This window comes from Schistocerca serialis, chromosome 6 (genome assembly GCF_023864345.2).
Source record: "Schistocerca serialis cubense isolate TAMUIC-IGC-003099 chromosome 6, iqSchSeri2.2, whole genome shotgun sequence".
Classification (NCBI taxonomy): domain Eukaryota; kingdom Metazoa; phylum Arthropoda; class Insecta; order Orthoptera; family Acrididae; genus Schistocerca; species Schistocerca serialis.
In genome coordinates, this window is record NC_064643.1 from 311509730 (window position 1) to 311536772 (window position 27043).

General features: G+C 39.3%; 1 protein-coding gene and 1 long non-coding RNA gene across 2 annotated transcripts in view; one reads left to right on the plus strand and one right to left on the minus strand.

Annotated features, from left to right (window-relative positions):
• Positions 1 to 27043, plus strand: part of LOC126484552 (uncharacterized) — a 98164-nt gene that overhangs the window by 53001 nt on the left and 18120 nt on the right. The window lies entirely within an intron of this gene.
• LOC126484551 (serine/threonine-protein phosphatase 2A activator-like) overlaps positions 1 to 27043 on the minus strand; it is a 340077-nt gene that overhangs the window by 30409 nt on the left and 282625 nt on the right. The window contains exon 7 of the mRNA XM_050108109.1: positions 10265 to 10375. Within this exon, the coding sequence (XP_049964066.1) occupies positions 10265 to 10375 (111 nt within the window). The remainder of the gene's footprint in view (positions 1 to 10264; positions 10376 to 27043) is intronic.

A 27043-nucleotide genomic window follows, 5' to 3' on the forward strand; every position in this document is an offset into this window, starting at 1 on the left:
GGGGTAATAGACACTGGAATATTGCCAAGAAAATCACAAGCATGAAGAGCTGCAGGTTGGGTGGCAGAAGAGGCTTTGATTGACAGGGACCCCAACTGCTTACTGAGAGATTTCACTTCAACAAATTTGTCCTCTATATTCTCCCCAAAGAACAATGGCTTTGTGGCAGTGAATGTGTCCCCATCCATCCCAGAACAGACAAGGTAGCGGTGAAAGTGTTTTGTCCCAAGAGGGTGAGCCTGGCCCTCCTCCCATGGTGTGTAGCCAGGGAAGGGAAGGCTGCCAGGTCATACAAAGCAGCATTCAATGATCCCTCACCATTTGAAGAGATGGCCATTTGAGAACAGCCATATTTTTTCAGCTTGATATGCTTCATGCGCCAAGCTTCCACCCTGATACCACCTCTCCAATCAGGGGCTCTCCCCATGGGCGCCACCCAGCCACAGCAAGGACCACCTGGCACAGTGGCCATTGCCAGGAGTTCCAATGCTCCAGGAAGACAAGCAACTATTACTTGACATACACAGCTCAGGTATCAGTAGTGTGATTCTTGTGTTGTCAGGGGGGTCAGGCAAATGGGTACATAACAGCTCCACCACACAGACTGGCTACATGTGCTTGTGACCTAGCAGGGTGGAGGGGGGCTACAGCAGGTAAGGAAGGGGGTGGGGGTGGGGGAGAGGAGAGGAATCCACACTGTAGATGCTAGGGAGGGGGTTCTTCTGCAAATGGCTCACACCATAAACAGAAAATTTAGACGTGGTCAAACCTCAAGCGCGGCCTAAACACCAAAAAGGAAGAAAGAACAGGCAGAAGGAACAAAATTGCAAGCAAGACAGTAAACCAGTTCGATAGCCAGGTCGGTATATATCAGAACACCGAGAGAGGGAAAGGAGGGGGCAACAGGGAAGGAGGGAGGAAGGCGAGGGTGAAAGAAATACAGCCAGGGAAAGAAGAATGGGCTGCAATAGCCTGGGGCCCCGTGTGCACCACACACAAACTCACTAAAGAACCCTAAGCTCCCTGGGGGGCTGAACATGTAACTCAGTGTGTAAAGTGAGATGATCATCTAATAACAGTGGGGAATTGAAATGCTGTGATAGGGGAAGGTATGGAGGACATTGTTACAGGAGAATATTCATTCGGCAGTAGTAATGAGAGAGATGAAAGACTATAAGAGTTCTATTGTGAATTTCATCAAGTAATAGCAAATAGATTGTTCAAATGACAAGAGTAAGGAGTATATTTGGAGAAGACCTGGAGACATGGGAAGTACCAACATCATGGTGAGAAAAAGATTCTGAAATCAGATATTATAAGGGTAAGAGATATATTTGGAAAATTCCTGATGACAATCATGACATCATGATGAGAGAGAGATTCTGAAATAGATATTGTATTGTGAGGTGCATCCAGAAATAGACACAGTTCCCAACAAAAATCTAATAATGATGACAAGTATTTCTAAGAGCACCATCAGAAAGAATCATCACAGAAGGAACTTGGATTCTGAAGTAATGAGGAATGATTATGTGCATTTGAAGTTCTTCAAGGCTGTAGATACTGCAGTAATGAGTACCACAGTAGGCAGTTCAGTTGAAGAGGAGTGGGCAGTCACAGAAGTTGAACAGACAAATGTAGATACAAGGACAGTAACTGTGAAGAATCCTTGGGTACAAGAAGAAATACTTCAATCAATTGACTGAAGGAGAAAGTAGAAAACTGTACAACAAAAAACAGGAATACTTAGGAATTAAACTGGAAGTGCAAGGAAGTTATAGAAAAAATGTAAAAAATCTGAAAAAAAAAGATCATTACAAGGGCAGATGAAAGTTAAAACCAAGGTGTCCACAAGAAGGATGCAAGAGTAATTCCACTGTCAAACATGTGACCAAATAGGTGTAAAGAATATACTGAAGGTCTCTACAAGGGGGAGGAACTATCTACTAACATGACAGAAGAAGAAATGGAAGTTGATTTGGAAGACAAATTGGGTAAAGTCATAGAGTCAGACTTTGCCAGAGCTTTGGAAGCCTTGTGATCAAATAAAGCAGAAGGTTTAGATAACATTCTTCAAAAATTTTAAAATCATTGGGAGGAAATAGCAATGAAACAAGTATTCAAGTTAGTGTGTAGACTGCAGACTTATGGAGAAACATCATCCACACAGTTCTGAGGATGCCAGCGTGAGATAGGTGTGATAATTATTTCACAATCAGCCACACATCTCATGCATCCAAGCTGCAGACAAGAATAATACACAGAAGAATGGAAAAGGAGATTGAGCATCCATTTGGTGACAATTAATTTGGCTTTAGGAAAGGTGAAGGCATAAGAGAGGCAGATATGACATTGTGCTTTGTAATGGAACCATGGCTTAGAAAAAATCAAGACACATTCATAGGATGACAATGTAAACTTATGTAAGAAGTCTGAAATACTCAGAAAAATAGGTGTAAGCTGTAGAGAAAGGCTGGTAATATACAACATGTACAGGAACCAGGTTGGAGCAGTAAGAATGGAAGACCAACAATGAACTGTGTGGACTGCAAAAGGTGTAAGACAGGGATGTAGTCTTTCTCCTTGCTGTTCAATCTGTACATTGAAGAAGCAATTATAAAAATAAAAGATGGGCCCAGTAGTGGGAATTAAATTTGGGTTGAAAGAATGTCAATGATAATGATTCATTGTGACATTGCTATCCTCAGTGGAAAGCCAGGAAGAATTACAGGGCATACTGAATGAAATGAACAGTCCACCAAGCACAGAAGTCAAAGTAAGCTTGCTGACATTAATACAGTTGCCTGCTGGTCCAAATTGCTGATAAATAACATAAATCGTTCAGGATCATCTGGGATGTGTTGTAGCATGACAATATTTTCCATGATCATCAACAAATTTGCACTGTTCAGACATGAATTGTGGTGTCATAACTACAAATGCAGTATGGAAAAACCTCTTGAGCTGACAGATAGACATTTTATTCCTTGTGAACATGGGTGTGGTGCAGAAGAAAGGTGCAGAAGAAATCACTTGAACAGTAAGTTTTATTATTATTATTTGGCTTACCTCACTTCCTCACATAGCAGAAATATGCAATGCACTGTGGTGTGAAAACTGCACTGCTGTTTATCTTAGGCTAATGAAGGCTTTTGCATTGTATTGCTGTTTGGTTCTTTACATTGTGATGTAACCACAGTTTGTGTTGCAGGGAGAGAGAGCTCCAAAACCGGAATCTCATGGCAATCTTACTTTTTAATTTCAGCATCAGTGAAGTACGAAACATTATGATTTTCCTCCATTATGGTGTCATATTTCACTGACCATAAAGTAAATTATCCACACTGAAACTTTTTTCTTCACTGTCAAAGACGTCAATTACATGGGTAGGGCCGGTAATCAACACATAATAATGTACTTGTCCCTTAATTGTACAGAAGTGCATTTATTTCTTGCAACACATGATATGCATTATTACATAGGAGCACTAAGAACTGGAAGAGAATTCATAGACACAAGTTTATACTGAAGGTAACATATACCAAAATTCAATTGCTAGATCAATTGTTCCCATAGTATGTTATCTTTTTCATCTATAAGTAAATGATCCAGCTACATTATGTGGCCACCTGTCAAAAATTCGAATAACCATCTTTTGGAGTGCAGACATTCAGAAAGTGTATCAGTGAGATTCTAGATGGTACCATCAGGGATGTGGGCCCTTACTGACTCCAGTACCATGGTCAGCTCCACAAGGTTTCTTGGCTGGGGATCCACGGCACACCCAACCTGATCAAGGTGGTTCAACAGAATCCTGATTGCTTTTAAATCTGAGGAGTATACTGGCCAGGGGTATACAGTAAACTCATTCCTGGTGCTCTTCAAACTACACACAAACACGTCGAGCTGTGTGACATGTTGCATTGTTCTGCTGGTAGATACCATCAAGCTGAGGAAAGAACAAATTATATGTAGAGGCAAACATGGTCCCAAAGGATAAATGCATACTTCTGTTGATCCACAGCACCATTCAGAATGATGATATCACTCAGGGAATGCCATAAAAACATTCCCCAGACCATAACACTGCCTTCTCGGGCCTGGAGCCTTCCAATAATTGTTACAAGGCTGAATGTGCTAATGGCCATCTGCCTGAAGGAGCTTCTTTCAAGGCCACCTGTCACCACTCAGTGGATGTCCAGTTGTGGTATTGGTGTGTTCAAGTTCCAACCTTCCTCACCAATGAGCAACAGTCAGCTTGGATACATGAGCCATATGCCTTCTGTGGAGGCTCATAAACAGCAACGATTGCTGAATGGTCATCGAGGAGATGCTGCTGGTAGCCCCTTGGTGCATCTGGGCAGTCAGTTGTTCAGCAGTTGCAACTCTGTTCACCCATAAATATCTCCATAGCCACCGTTCATCCCCGTCATGTGTGGCCAATGATGCACCACAGTTGCCTTGGTGACAGTTTTGGATAGTGCCATTTTACCATGCATGGTATACTTTAACCATAGTGGCATTCAAACATTTTACAAACTTACCCACTATGGAAATGCTTCCATCATTGGCCCAAAAGCCAATGATCACACCCCTCTGGAAGTCAGATAAATCGCTCTATTTCTGCATTACAACTGCACTATTTTCCACTTTTCCTGACACACATTTTATACCCCCCACCGCTAGTGCTGCCACCTGCTGTCTGAGAGTGGTTATTGCACACTGACATCAAACATACATAGTGGTCACATTAATGTAACTGGACCATGTTATGTCGCTACAAGTTCTACATTCAAAGTGTAGTGGTCCAATTATTGAGTACATCTTGTCTGAATTTGCTTTTGCAGTGTCTTCTTCTATCTCCATACTTATTTGTCTGATGCAGTTATCTGTTTCTTTGTGGCGAGTAATTGCTATTTCATTTCTGAGTTTTGCCTTTCAGCCAAAATGTATTCTTTTCAAGCTATTTTGTTCTTTTATGAGACCCAGTATTTCTTGTATCATCAATAGTTTCCTTGGCTTTGATTTCTTCTTCTCCAGTACATTCTGTGCTCCTTTAGTGATAGAACATCTAATTTCCTTCCAGCTTAGAGTTTCCTCATCTGGCTCCATAGCTGTGCGGCCAGTGCAGATGGCTGCTATGCAGAGGACCCCGGTTTGATTCCTGTTCCTGCCAAGCATATTTGGTGGTGGAAGGACTGGGGTGCACCCAGCCTCATGATGCCAACAGAGGAGCAACTTGAATGAGAAGTAGTTGCTCCACAGTCTAGACAGATGGAAAAACAGCCAGCAGAGGAATGCGCTGACCACAAGCCCCTCCATACTCTATTCATGATGCCTCAGTGAGGAGGACGACACAATGGCCAGTCGACATTCCCTGTATGAGGAGCTTGTTCTCATTATGGTTTCTTGAGATATCTTGCCCATCTCCAGTCTGAATTTCTCAGATGTTTCTTCATTCTTTAGGCTATCATTAGTCCTAACTGTACTTATTGCTTTTTTAAACTTAATATTGCACTTAGCTATAACTATTATATGAAAACTATCAGTGTCAAAATCAGGTTATGAATAACTAGATTTATTTGCTTTCTTATCTTTGAGTAGAATATAATTCATTTGGTATCTACCACAATCTTGTGGTGCTTCCTGCATTTACCTTTTTCTGTTAGGAACTTTAAACCATGTGTTTGTTAGGACCATCTCATATTTCCACAGAATTCTAATAGTCTTTTTGCCTCTGCTACCCATGTTTTTAATTCAAAATTTGCCATCCAATTTTGAATTGTGATGGCTGCACCAAGAGGTATTAAAGTCTGCCACTATCATCATATTGTCTTTTTATTTGTTGTTCCTACCAGTTCTTCTATTTTATCAGTACATAGCTTTATCTTTCTTCATCTTTACTGTTTATTGTTGGGAAGTAAACTTGTATTAGGGACAGATCTACTGGAGAAGCTTTCAGCTAAATCATCAGTAGACTATCATTAAAATGTTAGTCAAATTGATCTTCCATTTTACCCGCAAGCCTTCCCATTTAGTTTCTGAGACACCTGTCACCTATGCTAGTTCAGCATGTTTTATGACTTCTCTTAATTATAGTAGTTTCACAGCTTTAAGTAGAGTTCTCATATTCCATGTTACACTTTTAATTTTTCTATTACTTTTATGAGGTTTTATGAGGATTTCACTGAATGGCAACCTGAGAAGCCTTGCAGTGATTCCTTCCCCTGCTAGACCCTGGGCTCTGATTATTATGATCAGTTGTCTCATTTATTTCCTTCTTTCTGTCCATTCTGGCTACAGACCTTGACATATCCCTAAGTATCTTCAATGCAGAGGTTTCTACTTGCCTGGTCTCCTGCCATTGATTGTCAGTGAAGTTCATTGGCCTTTAGGGTAAAATTCTCAACCCTAGGACAAATGAGCACCCTAACTTCATCATAGTTGTCACCAAGGAGATTACTTATACCATTGCAGCCATATTTTTGCACATGATCTACAAAAAATTATACTATAATTAAGACTGTGTACATAATAGCAGTATTCATCCCAATTCAAGTGACTGACAATATTCATCTTGAAATATTTTCTTTTCCTTCATTCCTATTCCTTTCCCTTCAGTCATTCCATCAGAAGGAGGAGCCATAATCTATGAAAGTTCAAGTGTTAACATATCTTTTACATGTTTTCTCCTGCTGCCTTTTTGGTGAGTAATTTTTCTATTTGACCATATGCTAATTTAAAAATATTTTGGGTCTCTGGAATTATCACTTACATTTAATGCGATAGTATCATTTTCTCCCTGGAAACTGAAATTCATGCTGCTTTTTCTCTTTAGGATCAATGTTAGTTTATTATTTATTGACCTGTTGTAAACATTCCTGAGGGTTTCATTTTCTTTCTCTACAATTAGTTCTTGTGTTTATCTGTAAATACAACATTTCTGTCATCAGCAAAGAGAAAAGTTTTCCCATACCTAACATTATCTGCAAAGATATTCAATTCTGGTTGTACAATTTTTAAACAACAGAATATTGCCAAATGGTATTTTCTATACTTTGTTGTTCACCCCCAGTAGCTGAGTGGTCAGCACGACAGAATGTCAATCCTAAGGACCCGGGTTCGATTCCCGGCTGGGTCGGAGATTTTCTCTGCTCAGGGACTGGATGTTGTGCTGTCCTCATCATCATCATTTCATCCCCATCGATTTGCAAGTCACCAAAGTGGCATCAAATCAAAAGACTTGCACGCGGCGAATGGTCTACCCGACGGGAGGCCCTAGTTACACGACATATAATTTGTTAAAAGTATTTAATTGTGCAGTTCACTGTGTTCTCTTAGAAAAGTTTATCCTATCTAATTAAAGGCATTTACTCTGCAGTCTAAGCTGACACTAAATGTGGTGGTTGATGGGAGCAAGTGTAAATGGCGGAATCATTTACGGTCCCTCATACAAAATCAAATAGGGGTAATGCAGGAGTAGGTTTAATAATGAATAAAAAAAATAGGAGTGCGGGTAAGTGACTACCAACAGCATAGTGAACGCATTATTGTGGCCAAGATAGACACGAAGCCCACGCCTACAACAGTAATACAAGTTTATATGCCAACTAGCTCTGCAGATGATGAAGAAATTGATGAAATGTATGATGAGATAAAAGAAATTATTCAGGTAGTGAAGGGAGACGAAATTTAATAGTCATGGGTGACTGGAATTCGTGAGTAGGAAAAGGAAGAGAAGGAAACATAGTGGGTGAATAGGGATTGGGGGAGAGAAATGAAAGAGGAAGCCGTCTGGTAGAATTTTGCACAGAGCATAACTTAATCATAGCTAACACTTGGTTCAAGAATCATAAAAGAAGGTTGTATACATGGAAGAATCCTGGAGATACTAGAAGGTATCAGATAGATTATATAATGGTAAGACAGAGATGTAGGAACCAGGTTTTAAATTGTAAGACATTTCCAGGGGCAGATGTGGACTCTGACCACAATCTATTGGTTATGAACTGCAGATTAAAACTGAAGAAACTGCAAAAAGGTGGGAATTTAAGGAAATGGGACCTGGATAAACTGAAAGAACCAGAGGTTGTAGAGAGTTTCAGGGAGAGCATAAGGGAACAATTGACAGGAATGAGGGAAAGAAACACAGTAGAAGAAGGATGGGTAGCTCTGAGGGATGAAATAGTGAAGGCAGCAGAGGATCAAGTAGGTAAAAAGATGAGGGATAGTAGAAATCCTTGGGTAACAGAAGAAATATTGAATTTAATTGATGAAAGGAGAAAATATAAAAACACAGTAAATGAAGCAGCCAAAAAAGGAATACAAACGTCTCAAAAATGAGATCGACAGACAGTGCAAAATGGCTAAGCAGGCATGGCTAGAAGACAAATGTACGGATGTAGAGGCTTATCTCAGTAGGGGTAAGATAGATACTGCCTACAGGAAAATTAAAGAGACCTTCGGAGAAAAGAGAGCCACTTGTATGAATATCAAGAGGTCAAAGAAGGGAAAGCAGAAAGGTGGAAGGAGTATATAGAGGATCTATACAAGGGCGATGTACTTGAGGACAATATTATGGATATGGAAGAGGATGTAGATGAAGATGAAATGGGAGATACGATACTGCGTGAAGAGTTTGACAGAGCACTGAAAGACCTGAGTCGAAACGAGGCCCCAGGAGTAGACAACATTCCATTAGAACTACTGAGGCCTTGGGAGAGCCAGTCCTGACAAAACTGTACCATCTGGTGAGCAAGGTGTATGAGACAGGCGAAATACCCTCAGACTTCATGAAGAATATAATAATTCCAATCCCAAAGAAAGCAGGTGTTGACAGATGTGAAAATTACCAAACTATCAGTTTAATAAGTCACAGCTGCAAAATACTAACGCGAATTCTGTACAAACAAATGGAAAAACTGGTAGAAGCTGACGTCGGGGAAGATCAGTTTGGAACACGTGAGACAACACTGACTCTACGACTTATCTTACAAAATAGATTAAGGAAAGGCAAACCTATGTTTCTAGCATTTGTAGACTTAGAGAAAGCTTTTGACAATGTTGACTGGAATAATCTCTTTCAAATTCTTAAGGTGGCAGGGGTAAAATACAGGGAGCGAAAGGTTATTTACAATTCATACAGAAACCAGATGGCAGTTATAAGAGTCAAGGGGCATGAAAGGGAAGCAGGGGTTGGGAAGGAAGTGAGACAGGGTTGTAGCCTGTCCCCGATGTTATTCAATCTGTATATTGAGCAAGCAGTAAAGGAAACAAAAGAAAAATTCGGAGTAGGTATTAAAGTCCACGGAGAAGAAATAAAAACTTTGAGGTTCGCCGATGACATTGTAATTCTGTCAGAGACAGCAAAGGACTTGGAAGAGCTGTTGAACGGAATGGACAGTGTCTTGAAAGGAGGATATAAGATGAACATCAACAAAAGCAAAACAAGGATAATGGAATGTAGTAGAATTAAGTCGGGTGATGCTGAGGGAATTAGATTAGGAAATGAGACACTTAAAATAGTAAAGGAGTTTTGCTATTTGGGGAGCAAAATAACTGACGATGGTCGAAGTAGAGAGGATATAAAATGTAGACTGGCAATGGCAAGGAAAGCGTTTCTGAAGAAGAGAAATTTGTTAACATAGAGTATAGATTTAAGTGTCAGGAAGTCGTTTCTTAAATATTTGTACGGAGTGTAGCCATGTATGGAAGTGAAACATGGACGATAAATAGTTTGGACAAGAAGAGAATAGAAGCTTTCGAAATGTGGTGCTACAGAAGAATGCTGAAGATTAGATGGGTAGATCACATAACTAATGAGGAGGTATTGAATAGAATTGGGGAGAAGAGAAGTTTGTGGCACAACTTGACAAGAAGAAGGGACCGGTTGGTAGGACATGTTATGAGGCCTCAAGGGATCACAAATTTAGCATTGGAGGGCAGCGTGGAGAGTAAAAATTGTAGAGGGAGACCAAGAGATGAATACACTAAGCAGATTCAGAAGGATGTAGGTTGCAGTAAGTATGGGGAGATGAAGAAGCTTGCACAGGATAGAGATGCATGGAGAGCTGCATCAAACCAGTCTCAGGACTGAAGATAACAACAACAACAACAACAACAACAACCAATCAATCACCATGCTGAGTGTCAGCTGCTACTAATTACCAAAAGTTCCAGTCCCATTGACCATTATCCCTGTAGCATTCATTTCTGGAATTTCACTAACACTCACCACACACACTACAAGTAAAAGCATACTCACATCTTCCCGGTATCTTATGTTAAGTAGATGCTCATTTATTTTGGGCCACGAAGGAACACCACTAAGATTCCACAGCTGGATGGAGTGTTCAGCAATACTGCCAGCTCTTATCTGCAATGGTGAAAGTAAGTAAGATAAATGTAGTCACCTTAAAGCAAAAACACCATACATGTCAAAGTACAGCAGCATTTATCCCATTTTAAAATTTAGCACTACTGCAATTTCAAATCAGTAACAAATAAAAAATAGTACTTTGTCAATAACACTTCAAGACATTCCACAGAACTGAGAACTGACTTCAGGGTTGAAGATAAAGTTGACAATGTGGCCAGAAATGTTATTTATAATGCTCAGAATATACATATCAACATCCTTCAAATAGACTTTCATACTGTAGTATGGCCTTACCAAATGAATGAGACTTTCAATGAATATGAGGATTTTCTAATGATGAGCCTTAGAGAAACAAGTTTGAAGACAAATGTGAGTAATGAAGATAAAATATTTTGGCACTTAAAACAAACTCTGCTAGTTTTGTGAATCAGAGCTATGCATTAGAAGCAATAAATTGAAAACCAGTCTGCATATAAATCTGATTCTCACTACAACTCCTGGTCAGTATCAGTATTTATAAATCCTACAAGTACTGTCTATTTGAGTCTGGATCACCTTCCTGTGTTGCGAACTTTCATTCCATGATGAAGATGTTGAAAGGGTTTTATGGCACTTGACAATGAGTCTTAAGCATTAAACACACACACACATACACACACACACACACACACACACACACACACACACACACACACAAAAATGCACATGCATGCACATATGGACCAAAATGTTAGATTATTTTAATGATATTTAAAACTGATAAAAATTAGTTCAGAAGATGACAAAAAAATAGACTGAAATGCTACACCAGATTCATATGAGTGGCTAATCACATAACTACAAATGGAAGTTCACGACACTGTAACATGCTAAAATTTACAGTAAAATAGTGTAGGGTGGAGTCTTACTGCTCGCAAAGTTTTAAAACATGTACCACATTCTTTTAACATCAGTTAAAGTCGAGGGCAGGCACCCACTTAAGTTTGCTTCTGTCCTCTTGTCAGAATATAAAATGTAGTTTTATAAAATACTGAAAACTGAAATGGGTACATCACATGCACCACAACAACCGAGACCTCTTTTCAGAACAGAAAGCCATTTGTCAGTGGACAAGACAGTGTAAAGCGATAGATCAGCATGACTTTGTACCATTCCTGTGAGCAGAAGTGCCATGGTGAGACAGTTGGTTTCTCAACTGCAGCTTTTAGGCTGTGGCTTCCACCTACTCATCCTTCCAATGGATCATGACCTAATGACTGAACAGTAACATAACAAAGAAACAGTGCTTAAATACCATAGGACATTTCTGACAAAATTTTTCTGGCTGCTGTGTCTGTCTGCCTATTTTCCAGCCTCACATCATTCCCTGGTACCCAACAAAATACTATAACCTTCTCTTGCATATTTAGCAGGAGAAGAGGATCATATATGAATCATTTTCTCTGCTGGATAGAAACGCTGAATGCCTGTAGCACACTGAGAAAATTGATTACAAGAAAATTTCTCCTTTGATTGTGCATTGTCTGTTCCCAGTGCACTAAAGATTTTGTAGGACACAGTCTTGTACATTATGAATATTTCTGACAGGTGTATCCTAAGGTTATGACTAGGGAATACACACAGCAATCAAGGGTGCTCCCACCCATTTTGGACTTTTCGTTTAAACTGTAATAAAATTGCTGTGCTTCTCAAACATTTCATGAACAGAAGATTAGAAAACTACATTTGCAGTACTTTCTCTTTCAAAATATATAAGATCTAAAATCATTCTGATCCTCTTAAGGAGCCAAGCAGCCTTTTGCTGCAGGCAGGTGTAAAACATTGACATTTTCCAATTGCAACAGTTTGAAAATATGTGTTAAAATGTCACACCCTGAACAGGGGGAGGGGGTGATTCTACTAGAGTGAGCTTGTAATTGTTGGCTATTGTAGATTTTGTAGGTCTGTCACATCATGAGGAGTGTCCACCTCATGGAAAGTGGCAGCCTGTGCACAGAGTTGGAGATAGTTATGGTCCTAAAAAACCCTGTAGTCAGTTTGATTGCATTAATGTAGAGGGAATCTAGCATCTTCAGGTAAGATGGCCTGTTAACCAATAAACAGAGCAACCATAATTTAATCAAGATCATTAAAATGTCTGTAAAACTGAAGCAGGTGAGAGCTCTTTGAGAGACTTGGTTTCATGGGTACATCTGAATCCATACCCTGCAAACCAGTGTGAAGTGCACAGTAGAGTACTCCAGTCATCCGACATGTTAATATTTTTTCCAGTTCCATTTTTGTGTGAAATGCAGAGAAAATGACTGCTTATGTACCTATATGTGCACTGTAATTAGTCCAATATTACAGACCCTACGACAGCAATACATAGAGGGTTGTAGTAATCCCTATATTTCTCACTTAGAACAGGTCCTTCAAACTTTATTAAGTAGGCTTTCACAGGACAATTCATGTCTGCCTCCAGAGGTCATTTTTTAGCAGTACCACTATGTTTTCCTATGAGTCAAACAAATATGTATGTGACCATTTAATCAGATGACTTGACTGTCAGTAATTTTATGACTTCCATATTTGCCTTTAGCTGTATAATTTTATTGTATACTTTCTACAAGTTTTGGTTGTATCAAGTGCTATATCTGCAAGTAGTCAGATGTCAGCACATGCTTCAGAACCCAAAAGATAAAAACCTGAAGCCACAAGGTGGACAGGCTACCTGTAAAATTTGGAAATTTGTGGTAAGGACTGTGGGACCAAACTGCTGAGGTCATCAGTTCCTAGGCTTACACACTAATTAATCTAAGTTAACCTAACTTCGACTAATGAAAACACTCACACCCATGCCCGAGGGCGGACTCGAACCTCCAACGGGGGGAGCCACATGAACTGTAACAAGATGCCTTAGACTGTACAGCTACGCTGTGCAGCACAGGCTACCTGTGGAAGAGAATATAACACCAAGTGGTATCTGAGCTAAACATGGCTGACTGATGCCAGACAACACACAGATATGAACAAGATCAAAGCAGCTTATGTAAACAACAAAATGTAAAGTGGAAACCTTCACCACAATGGTGTCAGCAGGCCAAGAGTAAAAAGAGACACAATCCATATCATGATCAGAGACAAGGACCAAATGCCCAATGAGGTTCTTATTGAATAGTCCATAGTATAACGATGATAGTAATTATTGGTTCAAGCTGTGAAGACTGTCGTTCAATCATTATAACCTATGTGTACTTAATACAACAGAACTACACAAAACCTCCCTCGAACTACATTAATGTTAGCTTTATAGATCACAACCAAAGGAAGCAGCTAACAATACAGAGCTTTTTCTATCATTCTGAGCTTACAACTGAAATAACTTAACATGCAGGGAAAAAACATCAGAGTTATCTCATAATGCATAATCAAAGGATAACAAAATCATTACACACATGTATAAAACAAAGTGCCTCTGGTGGCTGGCACATAATGTTTGATGGTGTGATTGTTCTTAAACAAACACACAAGACATGCATGATACAACACTACATAACAGAGAGATGTTGCCCCGTGGTGAAAGTGGGGCGTTATTCCAAATAGTGGGCTGGAAAGGAATGCGGTGACTGGATCTTGAGATAACAGAGAGATGTTGCCCCGTGGTGAAAGTGGAGCGTTATTCCAAATAGTGGGCTGGAAAGGAATGCGGTGACTGGATCCTGAGGTATATGTTGGTAGGTCTGTTGCTGTTGTACTCTGCACTGGCAACCACGGAGGCTGTGATGAGGCAGCTGGTGGGTGAGACTGTATTCTTGGAAACCCTGGTATTATTGGTTCTTGGAAGACGTAAGCTAGTTTAATGCTATATATAGAAACAGTGGACACTTTTCCATTAATTGAAATGTCAGCTGTCTTGTCTTCCCTTGTGACTACATGGTAGATGCTGCCATGGGAAGGGCCTTGATCGACTCACTGTCATGGTACATTATTGCCGCCTCAAGTGAGCGATGCCATCCTGATGGCTGACAGCTCGTCATTTTATGGTGAGTTGTGTAACAAAACTTCACAAATTGTCTGAACAGGTCAGGGTCAAATTGTCATCCTCTGTCTGTCATGATGTGTAACAACAGCCAAAGTGTGACATCCAATATGACATGAAAGTAAAAGCCAGAGTTTCTGCTGTGATGTTGTTCACCAGTGCAGCTTCCAGCCATCAGGTGTAATGGTTTATCATTGTAAGTATGTAATGTTGGCCATCAGACGATGGCAATGGACCAGCGATGTCGATGTGAACATGATTAAAATGGGCCATCATGATAGGGAACTTTCCGAATGGTGCTTGCATGTGGCTGTGTATCTTGCTGAGTTGGCATTTTAAGACAACACCTCACCCATGGGTTGTCGATCAAATACCGGCATGGCACAACTCATGTAGCATATTGGAGATGTCCATTCTGAAGGTAATTTGTAGGAACAGCTGCAGTTTCGATGTGGCCATGTCACAACGCAGCTTGACATCGTTCCCTGGAATTTGGATAAGTTGTAGGTCAATTCCGACATTCCTGCTGATAAAAGTCCTTATAGTTCTGTTGAGCAGTGGCGAGTTTGGCGTAATCAGTCATGCTGGTAATGCTTCTGACTTGAGACAAACAGTCAGCCAACACATTGTCGATGCCAGAGATGTGCTGGACATCTGTGCTGAATTGTGAGATGAACATTAGTTGATTGTGTTGCCTAAGTGAACAGTTTCATGTTGTTCTGGCAAAAGGAGTAAGTTAGCAGTTTGTGATTGGTGTGGATAATAAAGTCTCTAGCTTCCAGGTGAGGTCTGAAATATACTATGGATTCATAAACAGCCAAAAGTTCTCTGTCATAGGCACTCCACAGTGTTTGCGGGGGGATAATTTGTGCGAGAAAAATGCAAGCGGTTGCCATGTGTCACTACATCATTGTTGCAATGTTGCGCCGATCGCCATCTGGTTAGTGTCAACTACTAACGCTTAGTGATCCTGCTGCTGTTATCCTATGCCCTAGGAAATTCACTTGCAGTTGGCCAAAGGCACATTTGCACTGTTTCAAGATGATGCTGTAGTGTTCCAACTGCTTAAACGTTGCTGTTAAATGCTGCTGATGTTGCCCTGCTGATGACAAAGAAACTAAAATATCATTCAGATAAGCTAAAGTAACAGTTAAGCTCTGTAGCACAGAGTCAGGAAGTGAAGCCGGAACAGTGTTCCTGAGTCCAAAAGTCATAAATTTGCTCTCAGACAGGTGAAAAGTAGTGGTGATCGCTTTCTTGGAAATATCTCGTTCAGCTACAGGGATCTGTGTTTACACTTTTTCACAGTCTAGGATGCTAAAAAAACAGCACCACTCAATGCATAGTTATAGACATGTAACAGTGAGACTGGTTATCTGTCTGGTATTGTTCTGGCATCTCTATAGTCACCACAAGGCTGCCAGGCACAATCCTTTTTTGGGACCAAATGTGGCGATGAGGACCAGAGACTGCTGGAAGGTTGCATTACATCTTCATGAATCATTCTGTCAAACTCTGCTTTCACAGTTTTAAGATGATCTTGAGTCAAACATCTTGGTCTGCGAGATGTGGGGGACCATGGTCATCTCTGTGTAGTGGACAGTGTCATGACTTACCTCCTTAGGTGCTCCATGGGGTCATATCAGAGCCGGAGACCCATTCAGCAGCTCTGCGTACTCGCCGTTTGCCACCTGTGTTACTTTGGCAGTATGAATGGCTGCATTTCGCCAAAATCTGGATGCTGTTAAGCCCGTGATGTTGTCAACCAGGTGTGAGTACTTCATGGCCACCAGTAGATTATAATGGGTGTGGAAGGTTCAGCGACATCAGGAGCAGTAAAATCCTATGCAAAGGCTTGTCGTAAACACAGGTCTATTCCAAGTCCAGAGTGCTGTATGTTGTTATCACCAAATTGTTTGTTGCAGTCAGACAGAATAACATGGGTGATTCAACATTTGTTCATGGGTAAATGGACAAATTAGACGCAGTGTCTATTAAATATTTCCAGCTTGACAGCCGATCACTAACAAACAGGCACAGAGACACTGATCAGCAATCACGAGAGGTGTCTACTTCTGATCGCTGTTGACTTTTGGGTAAATGCAAGGGGTTGTGCATCTGCACACTTGCTCTGCAAATTTCCAGTGATAGTAGCAGGTACCTTGCAGTTGAGGTTCAGTTGCAGAAGAGATCATCAATGACCTGCTGCACGAGCATTGGCAGTATCGATTCCGGCCTGTGTTATTGTTCGAGTCACATCAAGATAACAGTTCACAGATGTCCTGCATCAGTAGATCTTCCTTGGCTGCCAAGGTGTAGTAATCTGCAGACAAAACACTTGGTGTCACACTAGTGCGCTGCGCAGTGATTGTGCTGACAGGGGCCGGTGTCATCACATCCTGGATTTTATTGGCTAACTCTACTACTATGTCCAAGGGTGTGTCAGACTGTGATGTTATAATTGCTTTGACAGGTCGTGGAAAAAAACTGCTCCATATTGTGTGCAGTAAGCTGTCTGGAACTGTTCTGACATTGCTTTGCTTCTTAGTTGCTGTAAGTACTGCAAAGGCTTTCTGTCTCCAATGTCTCCTGAGTGAGAACCTGACAAATTTGCTTTTCTTGTGATGCTGACACTTGCCAGATCGATTGTGCTTTCAACAGTCATGGGAGTTAGCCTCTGGGGGTGAGGTGATTATATCTTGCACCTCCATGGGGTATTGTTGAACCAGAATAAAAAAAACTGGCCTCCACCTGCAAAAACCAGAAAAGTTGGATTGTGTGGCCAGAAAGGTGGCAGTCTTACAGCCATTATATCTTCTGCAAGCACTTATTAATCCAGTGATATTCTGCAGGTAAATCACATCGGGGCCACCACTTCGTACGTATAAGATGGACAGACAGCCGTTCGACCATTAGAACTAGTGTGTACTTAATACCACACTACACAAAAACTTTCTTGAACGATATTAGTGTTAGCTTCATTGTTCACAGCCACAGGAGATAACAAATAATACATGACTTTTTCAATTGTTCCAAGCTTGCAATTGAAAACACCTTAACATGCAGGACACAAAACATCAGAGTTGTCTCGTAACTATTCTTGAACTAATCAACAGTATGAAAGATACAAAAAGATTAAAAAACATAACCAAACAGCAGCAAATCCAAAACAAAATGTTTGACAGTGCGACCATTTCTAAACACACACACGACATGTGCGATACACACAGTACAACAATACGTAACAGCATGATGTCGCCACAGTAATCAACAATATCAACAATATCAGATGTGAGCACAGAACTGACTTATCATTCATTGGACAGCCGTATTTATATTGGCCACAAGGAAAATAACTGGCCAGTATGTTCACATGGTAACATGAGGGGTTTGCTAACAGGTCTGTTTCCTCCAGCAGGCATTCAACCAGATTGACCATCTCCACAGTAAGGAAAACAGCTGTATATTAGATGGATATGCAATTAAACTTCCCATTGGATAAATTAAAAACCATCAGTCATAAAATGTTTGCAGAACCACATATAACATACCATGATTTCAATATCAGCACAGAATTGATTTAACTAGGGTTAAAGACAAGGAACATTAAAGTAGTAAAAGGAAAGTCAATTTTGCACTGGTATCGAAATCTTTGCCTGTTATACATTGTCCTGTAAATTTTTTATGACCCCAATGGTTTTTAATTTACCCAATGGAAAGTTGAATTGCTTATCAATCTAATATACAGCTTTTTTTCTTCCTGTGAACGTGACTGATAGGACCAAAACCAGCACCAAATAAGTAAAAAATTTGTACAGCCAATAGCAAATGTGCAATTCTTCAAATCCTATTTGGTCTGGGTTCCACATACTTGCACAGAATTCAAGGATGGTTTGTTTTGTAAGAATAGACTGCATTTTCCCAGCACTCTCCTACCAAGCCTATGCAGTAATTTCATTTTATATGCCCATAAATTGTTACACCCTCGTATTTGGATGATTTGACTGATTACAATTGTGATTCATCGGTACTGTCTTTGTGTTTTATAAAATGCACAGTTTTACATTTCGGAACACTGAAAACAAGTTTCCAATCTCTGCATCCCTTTAAAATCGTATCAAGATCTCAATGAATAAAGACACACATTTTTCAGGTACAGGTACACGTATGCATCATTTTGCATCATCAACAAAAAATCTAAGGTTACAACTAATACTGTCTGCTAGGTCATTAATATACAACACCAACAGCAAGGGTAGCAACCAAGACGACATGCTGGTCTTACCTGTCAAGAAATTCTCAGTCATGCCACAGTTTTCAGTTGATCCCTTATATCATCCTACTTTCATTAATAAGCAGTCGTATTGAACCAAGTCAAATGCTTTTTAGAAGTCAAGAATATGCAGCCACTTAATTGCCTTGATCTGTGGCTTTCAGAATATCACATGAGGAAAGTGCAAGATAGGTTTCAGTCACTGATGTCAGAAACCTATATTAGTTGGCATGGATGAGACCATTCTGTTCCAAGTACCTCTTTGTATTGGAGCTCAAAATATAATCTCTGTTTCTACAACAGATGGACATTGTAATGGAACTAGTCAGTGCTCTTATCTCTGTCACATATTGTAGAATACGATACTCTGTTTCAATTCATGACATGATTCAATGGAATCACAATTTTAAATCTGAGAACATAATTCATTCCTATATTTTTTCATGTCAGTGTCTATCCTGTACAAGCCTCTTCATCTGTCAGCAACTACTGCAACCTATATCATCCTGAATCTGCTTACTACATTCACCTCTTGGCCTCCCTCTACGATTTTTACCCCACACACTTCCCTCAAGTATTAAATTGGTTGTTCCTTGATGCCTCAGAATGTGTCCATGTGTCCTACCAACTGATCCATTCATCTGGTCAGGTTGCACCACAAATTTCTTTTCTCCTCACTTCTATTCAGTACCTCCTCATCAGTTACGTGATCTATCTATCTAATCTTCAGCATTCTTCTGTAGCACCACATTTCAAAAGCTTCTTCTTGTGTAAACTGTTTATTGTCCATGTTTCACTTCCATACATGGTTACCCTCCACACTAAAACTTACAGAAAAAAACTTCTAACACTTAAATCTATACTCAACATTAAGAAATTTCTGTTCTTCAGAAACACTTTTCTTTCCATTGCCAATCTACATTTTATATCCTCTTGTAGGGAAGCAGCATACTCACGCCTTATAAAATTCACATCAGTCTTTCCATCGTGTGCCAGCCTAGTCCACTGTAACTAGCACTGACGTCATAAATGTTGCGCAATACCTTAAAAATCAAGTAAATAACCTGAAACGTTTCTAGCATGTCAGGAGTAATACTAAATCAATATGTGTTGGATATCAGTTCAATAACATTAACCATTTTTGAAATTTGGATGTTTTTCTGTAAAAATCATTGGCGCAACAGAAAAGAGCTAGAAACTTAAAAATTTATATTTAGATTACTTTTGCATAATAATTTAGTAGAAACAGTATTCTGGATCTCACAAATTAAAATTTTAGTTGAAATTCATGATTTTCTGGTTTTTGTCTTAGAAATAAGGAAGCAAGATAGATTAAGTAGGTGAATAAATAAGGCTAGGATGTTTAAATTTAAGTAGAAGGGAGATCCGCTATAATCATAAAGATGTGAGAAGTTTCAACAGAACAACTATAAAACTATAGCTATAGCGTATCTCCAAAGAGCAAGTTCAGAGCTCGTCTACTGCATGTAGTGTAATTAAATTAATTATTTCGCCCAAAATATTTGACTTAGCCACGTCAGACTTTTATCATGATTACCTACTTGTGTGCTGATTGCACAATTAAATTGAGAGCTTCATCGGCCACCAGCAAAGGAAGCAATGATTTATTTGATAACTTAAAGTGGTGCATTACTAGCCCAGCAGCTAGTCAGGAGAGCGGATTTGATCAGGCGTTCCCTTAGCCGTCCGCACCGCGGCTTTATACGTAAGAACACTGCACGAGAAAAAAAGGCCCCAGTTCTCTCCAGACGCTGATTAGCGCACCACCTGCGCCGGGAGTCGCACCGCGTCGGTATCATTGTTATAAACAGCCTTGGATGCCGTAATAAGTTACTCGGGATACGCGTAACCACGAAATCGTTTTCGAGTGAAGTGTTAATTCTGGGATAACTTTAATGATCTATCTTCGGTTTGCGTATGTCGTATTTTCACGTGCCGCCACGGGACAGACATTCTACCATTATTTAGCGTGGCGTTTGATGAACATTATCATCAAATTACGGTGAGCATTCACTTAAACATTTAATTTGAACAGTTACAGTTGCATCAGCGCATTAGGCTCTGAACTGCTCTGGTATTTGGATTGTGTGGATTCTTTTTAGTCTGTGACTTTCAGAATATAGTGAGCATTTTAGAGAGTGGTTTTTTGATTATGAATCCCAGACAATCTCCTAATTCCTCAGAGCTATAAGCTGTAGCTATAAATGTATTTCTCAGATGAAGTGGGCACTAGGAATTCTAATTACAGGTTTCACGTTTTGCTAATCACTTTCTGGTTGCCGTTATTTTAGTTAGAGAGCCAGTGTTCAGAACGGCAAACAACAGCATTAAATAAATAAATAGTAGGAACATTTTTATTCCAATTATTCCACCCGCTGCCCCACACTCTCTACTTCAAGCATGATCAGTTAGTTTGCTGCCCAAATAGCAAAATCATCTACTACTTCAAGTGTCTCATTTCCTAAAATAATTCCCTCAGCATAAACTGATTTAATTTGACTACATTCCATTATCCTTGTTTTCCTTTTGTTGATATTCATCTTATATCCTTCTTTCAAGACACTCTTCACTCCTTCCAAGTCCTTTGCTGTCTCTAATAAAATTGCAATGTCATCGGCAAACCTCAAAGTTTTTATTTTTTCTCCCTGGACTTTAATTCCTACTTCCAATTTTTCTTTCATTCCTTTAATGCTTGCTCAGTGTACAGACTGAATAACATATGGGAGAGGCTGTAACCCTGTCTCACTCCCTTCCCAACCACTGCTTCCCTTTCATGCCCCTCAACTCTTATAACTGCCATTTGGTTTCTGTTCAAATAGCGAACAGCCTTTTGCTCCCTGTATTTTATACCAGCCCCTTTAGAATTTGAAAGAGAGTATTCCAGTCAACACAGTCAAAAGCTTTCTCTAAGTCTACAAATGTTATAGATGAAGGTTTACCTTTGCTTATCCTATCTTCTATGAGACGTTGCAGGATGAGTACTTCCTCGCATGTTCGTAACATTTCTATCCTTCTGTAAAGAATTATTGTTCTATTTTGTAGCCATGACTTATTAAACTGATAGTTTAGTAATTTTCACACCAATCAACATCTTCTTTCTTTGGAATTGTAATTATTATATTCTTCTTGAAGTCTGAGGGTATTTCTCCTACCTCATACATCTTGCTCACCAGCTGGAAGAGTTTTGTCCTGGCTGGCTCTCCCAAGGCTATCAGTAGTTCTGACGGAATGTGCTCTACTCCCAAGGCCTTGTTTTGACTTAGGTCTGTCAGTGCCCTGTCATCTTTGTCCTCTTCCATTTCCATAATATTGCCCTCAATGACATCACCCTTGTATAGATCCTCTATATACTCCCTCAACCTTTCTGCTTTCCCTTCTTTGCTAAGGACTGGTTTTTGATGTCAGCTCTTGATATTCATACAGGTGGTTCTCTTTTCTCCAAAGGTCTCTTTAATTTTCCTGTAGGCAGCATCTATCTTCCCCTTAGAGATATATGCTCCTAAATCCTTACATTTGACCCCTAGCCATTCCTGCTTAGCCATTTTGCACTTCCAATCAATCTCATTTTTTACACATTTGTATTCCCTTTCCCCAACTTATTTACTGCATTTTTATGTTTTCTTCTTATCTTGTGCTACATGAGGATTTCTACAAACTCTCGTCTTTTTACCTACTTGATACTCTGCCGTCTCCACCATTTCATCTCTCAGAGCTACCCATTCTTCTTCCACTGTATTCCTTTCCCCTGTTCCTGTCAGTCATTCCCTAATGCTCCCTCTGAAACCCTCTACAACATTTGGCTCTTTCTTCTACCTTTTTCCAGTTTCTTCAGTTTCAATGTGCAGTTATGTAATTGTGGTCGGAGTCCATATCTGCCCCTGGAAAGAGAATTAATTAAATCTGGTTCTGAAATCTCTGGCTTATCATTATTTAATCTATCTGAAACCTTCCAGTATCTCCAGGTCTCTTCCACATATAAAACATTCTCTCATGATTCTTAAACTAAGTGTTTGCTATGATTAAGTGAAGCTCTGTGCAAATTTCTACCTGGCAGCTTCCTCTTTCAGTCCTTTCTCCCAGTCCACATTCACCTACTATTTTTTCTTCTCTTCCTTTTCCTAAAATTGAATTCCAGTCCTCCATTACTACTAAATTTTCATCTCCCTTACCTATCTGAACAATCTCTTTTGTCTCATCATAGATTTCTACAATCTCTTCGTCATTTGTGGAGCTAGTTGGCATATAAACTTGTACAACTGCTGTGGCGGGTATGAGCTTCATATCTATATTGGCTACAATAATGCACTTGCTATTCTGTTCACAGTAACTTACCCACAGTCCTCTTTTCTTATGCATTATTGAATACTCTCCTGCATCACCCATTCTTGATTTTGTATTTATAATCCTGTATTCACCTGACCAGATGCCCTGTTCCTTCTGCCACTGAACTTCACTAACTCTCACTATATCCGACTTTAACCTAACCATTTCTCTTTTTAAATTTTCTAACCTACCTGCCTGATTAAAGGATCTGACATTCCATGCTCCAATTTGTAGGATGACAGTTTTGTTCCTCCTGATAACATCCTTCTGAGTAGTTCCCACCCGTAGATCTGAATGGGGGACTATTTTACCTCTTGTATATTTTACTCAAGAGAGTGCCATCATCATTTAACCATACAATAGAGCTGTGTGCTCTTAGAAAAAATTATGACTGAAGTTTCCCCTTGCTTTCAGCCATTTGCAGTACAAACATAGCAAGGCCCTTTTGGTTGGTATTATAAGGCCAGATCAGTCAATCAACCAGACTGTTGCCCCTGCAATTACTGGTTTACAACTGCAGGGGTTGGGTTGAAAGGTATGAGTGTCAAAATAGGGCATCACACCAATTGACTTCTTATGGGAAGGTGGTGAAGCAACTTTGAAACAAGTACCAAAGTGAAACTAACCAGAATGTCCTTCAACAACATTCACAGTTATTGTAGAATGTTGCAAAATGTTTTAGAATTTTTCAGAACATTTAAGAATGTTCTATATCTCTGAGGTAATCCAGAACTAATAAGAGGTACATTACATGCTCATTCTGGACACTTTCTGTAGATGCTTCCAGTTATTCCAAAATCAACTTCCAGTAGATGAAATCAATGCTTATCTGAAGAAATCATTTCTTTGATCTCAGTGACAATAAATATGAGAGTTCAACTTTCCAATGATGAAGAAATGAAACATTTTGTTGAACAACTCTTACAAATGAGTGAAAGCACTCACACAATTGATTGTGTAACTGGCCAAATTGAATTTACAAATGATACATGTAACACTGTCAGCATACCAAATAAATTAATAGATACAGTTTTGCAGAACATTGTCCAAAATTACTTAAGTTGATTATTTGAAGCAGTCATTTTAGCAAAAAGAAATCAAGAAGTAGATTTTAATTTAAACTTCCAAAACAAGGAAAGGTTGTAAACAGGTATCAAAGAATATAATTGAAGCAAAAATAATATCAAGAAATGAGAAAGGAAAAACACCATTTACCAATTATTTCACTCATATCCACTGAACTGCAACTTCAGTTCAAAAGGCTATGATTCCCATCAAGATTAGCATTTAGTATTAGTATGGCACAAAGGCAAATACTATGATGGTATTAATTTGAAAAAAATCATACTTTTCTCATGGTCAATTACATGTCGCTTGGTCTAGGGGTGGGAAAACCAAAGAATTTTTACATGTACTCACCAAATAACAAGATGACAAATGCTATTTGTAAGTATTTTGATAGAACAAGTTTATTAAGTATGAAATATAGCAAAGACAAAGCAAAATTTTCTTTCACTACATTAAGTACATCTGGTTGAGAATATAGTATAGTTTTACAATTTCTGTATCTAAAGGTTGATTCTTTCAGTGTGTGTAGCAATATACACTTACACAGATGGTGGCAGTATCATGTACACAAAGTATAAAAGGGCAGTCCACTGTTGGAGCTGTCTTTTGTACTTGGGTGACTCATGTGAAGATGTTTCTGGTGTGATCATGGATGCACGATGGGAATTAACAGACTTTGAATGCTGAATGGTAGTACGAACTTGAAGCATGGGACATTGCATTTTGGAAATTTTTAGAGAATTAAATATTCCGAGCACCACAAAGTCAAGACTGTGCTGATAATATGAAGTTTCAGGCATTATCTGTAAGCATGAACAATGCAATGGCCGATGGCCTTCACTAAACAACTTTGAGCTGCAGTGTTTTCATAGAGTTGTCAGTGCTAACAGACAAGCAACATCATTTGAAATAACCACACAAATCGATGTGGGACATACAACAGACATATCAGTTAGGGCAGTGTGGTGAAATTTGGCGTTAATGGGCTATGGCAGCAAGCGACTGACATGAGTGCATTTCCTAACAATATATCACCTGTAGTGCCTCTCCTGGGCTTGTGACCATTTTGGTTGAACCCTAGATGACTGGAAAATCATGGCCTGGTCAGATGAGCCCCAGTTTCAGTTGGTGAGAGCTGATAGTAGGGTAGACTGCGTACATCCCGGAAGGTTTACCAGAAGACTGCGTAAAGCCATAGACCCAAGTTGTCAACAAGGCACTGTGCAAGTTGGTGGTGGCTACATTATGGTGTGGGCCGTGTTTACATGGAATTGACTTGGTCCTCTGGTCCAACTGAACCAATCATTGACTGGAAATGATTACGTTCGGACACCTTCCATCTCTAGTGCATGAATGTATATTTTAAGGGAATAAATACGAGATTTACCTATGTTATCAAGGTTGTATGAAAATTTTTGAATGTCAACAAATGTTTTTGAATGTTAAAAAATGTTTTTGAATGTTCTAAAATGTTCTTGAATGTTCTATATTTTAGAATGTTCTAGAAAGTTCCTCAATTTTTTTAACATTCTCAAATGTTTTGGAACATTCTTGGTGTTCTATAAAGAAGTGACTGGCACAGTACTTTGTCAGTACTTTGTTTTAGATTATGTTATTGTTAAATACTTCTGTGGATTTAAGAGCACTGGAGAATATTTTTGAGCATTCAAGGTGTTGTGTACATAGTTCCGCGTAGTCAGCGCGTACACAACTTTCCCACTAGAGCGCGCCCCGCTAAGCACAACAGCGCAGGCACAGCGCTCGTCCGTCTCCGCACTACGAGATGGCGCTGTCTTAGAGACGGACCAAATTCTGCTTCCGCCGATCTGCATATTAATATGTAATGCAGCCAATGAGATTGCTGCTAACGTAGAACCTTTTCTCCTTGCGGATCACACTCGCGCAGTGATACCTGAACACGCGAGGTATTATAACGAGTGTACAGACCTCCGATTAGTCAGTCTGTACGAGTCTACACTAGTCTGCAGTCAAGTTCCAGTCTGCGCCTAATAAGATTACCATATTCCTGTACATAGCCATGAAGAGAAATGTATAGACACTTTGTCAAGTATCAGAGATATGTGAGAATAAGATTAACGTACCAAGACCAAAGGAACTTCAGATTGTCAATTTCAAACAGCATCCAGAACCAAGTTAAGTTATTTTTATGCTTGTTATTATTTTAATAAATGTGTGTGAAAACTAATCAAGTTCTGTTTAAAGTTGGTCACCGTCAATCTGCTACTCTAAGCATGCAAGTGGCATTTCTATCGTCTGACCTAACGGCAGAAGTAAACACACCACGATAAGACCACGAGACATATTGCTGACACTCGCCTACTTTGTTAGAGCGACAAGTCAAATAATCTGATGGTGTGTGTACCGAAGGTCTTACAGTACGCACACCACACAAGGGTACTTTGTAGGGTGGCATGCTAACTCTACATGATTTTTTAAATATTCATTTTTATTTTGTTCTTGAGTGATCTGAAATGTTCACAGAAAACAAATGAAAATAAAAACCACGCGAAGCAGGTCTTTTCAGCTAGTAATATATAAAATACTGACACAATATGTATTTCCAATTTAATTTGAAATTGTAATTATAATTTAAAATTATTGTCATTATTCCTATTTGTACACTTTATTCTGAAAAAATTGTAAAAGAAGCATCTAATTATATATGTGAAACTCTTTGGATGTGAAATCCATATTTTTTAACATTGTTAAACTGTAACTTCTTGTATCTTTGTAATTTTGTCGATCTGTGCAACAAATAATGAGCTTTTAGAAGCTGATCGATGGTTTTGGTGAGAGTTGTGAATTGGCAGTCATGAAGTTAACATGAAATTCATGAAATTGTTATACTTCAATGAAAGGATTGTATCAGAATGGAAATTGGATTTGTAACATTTTACTAAAATATGAGATGAAGGAAATAAAAGTGCTATGTTTTTCA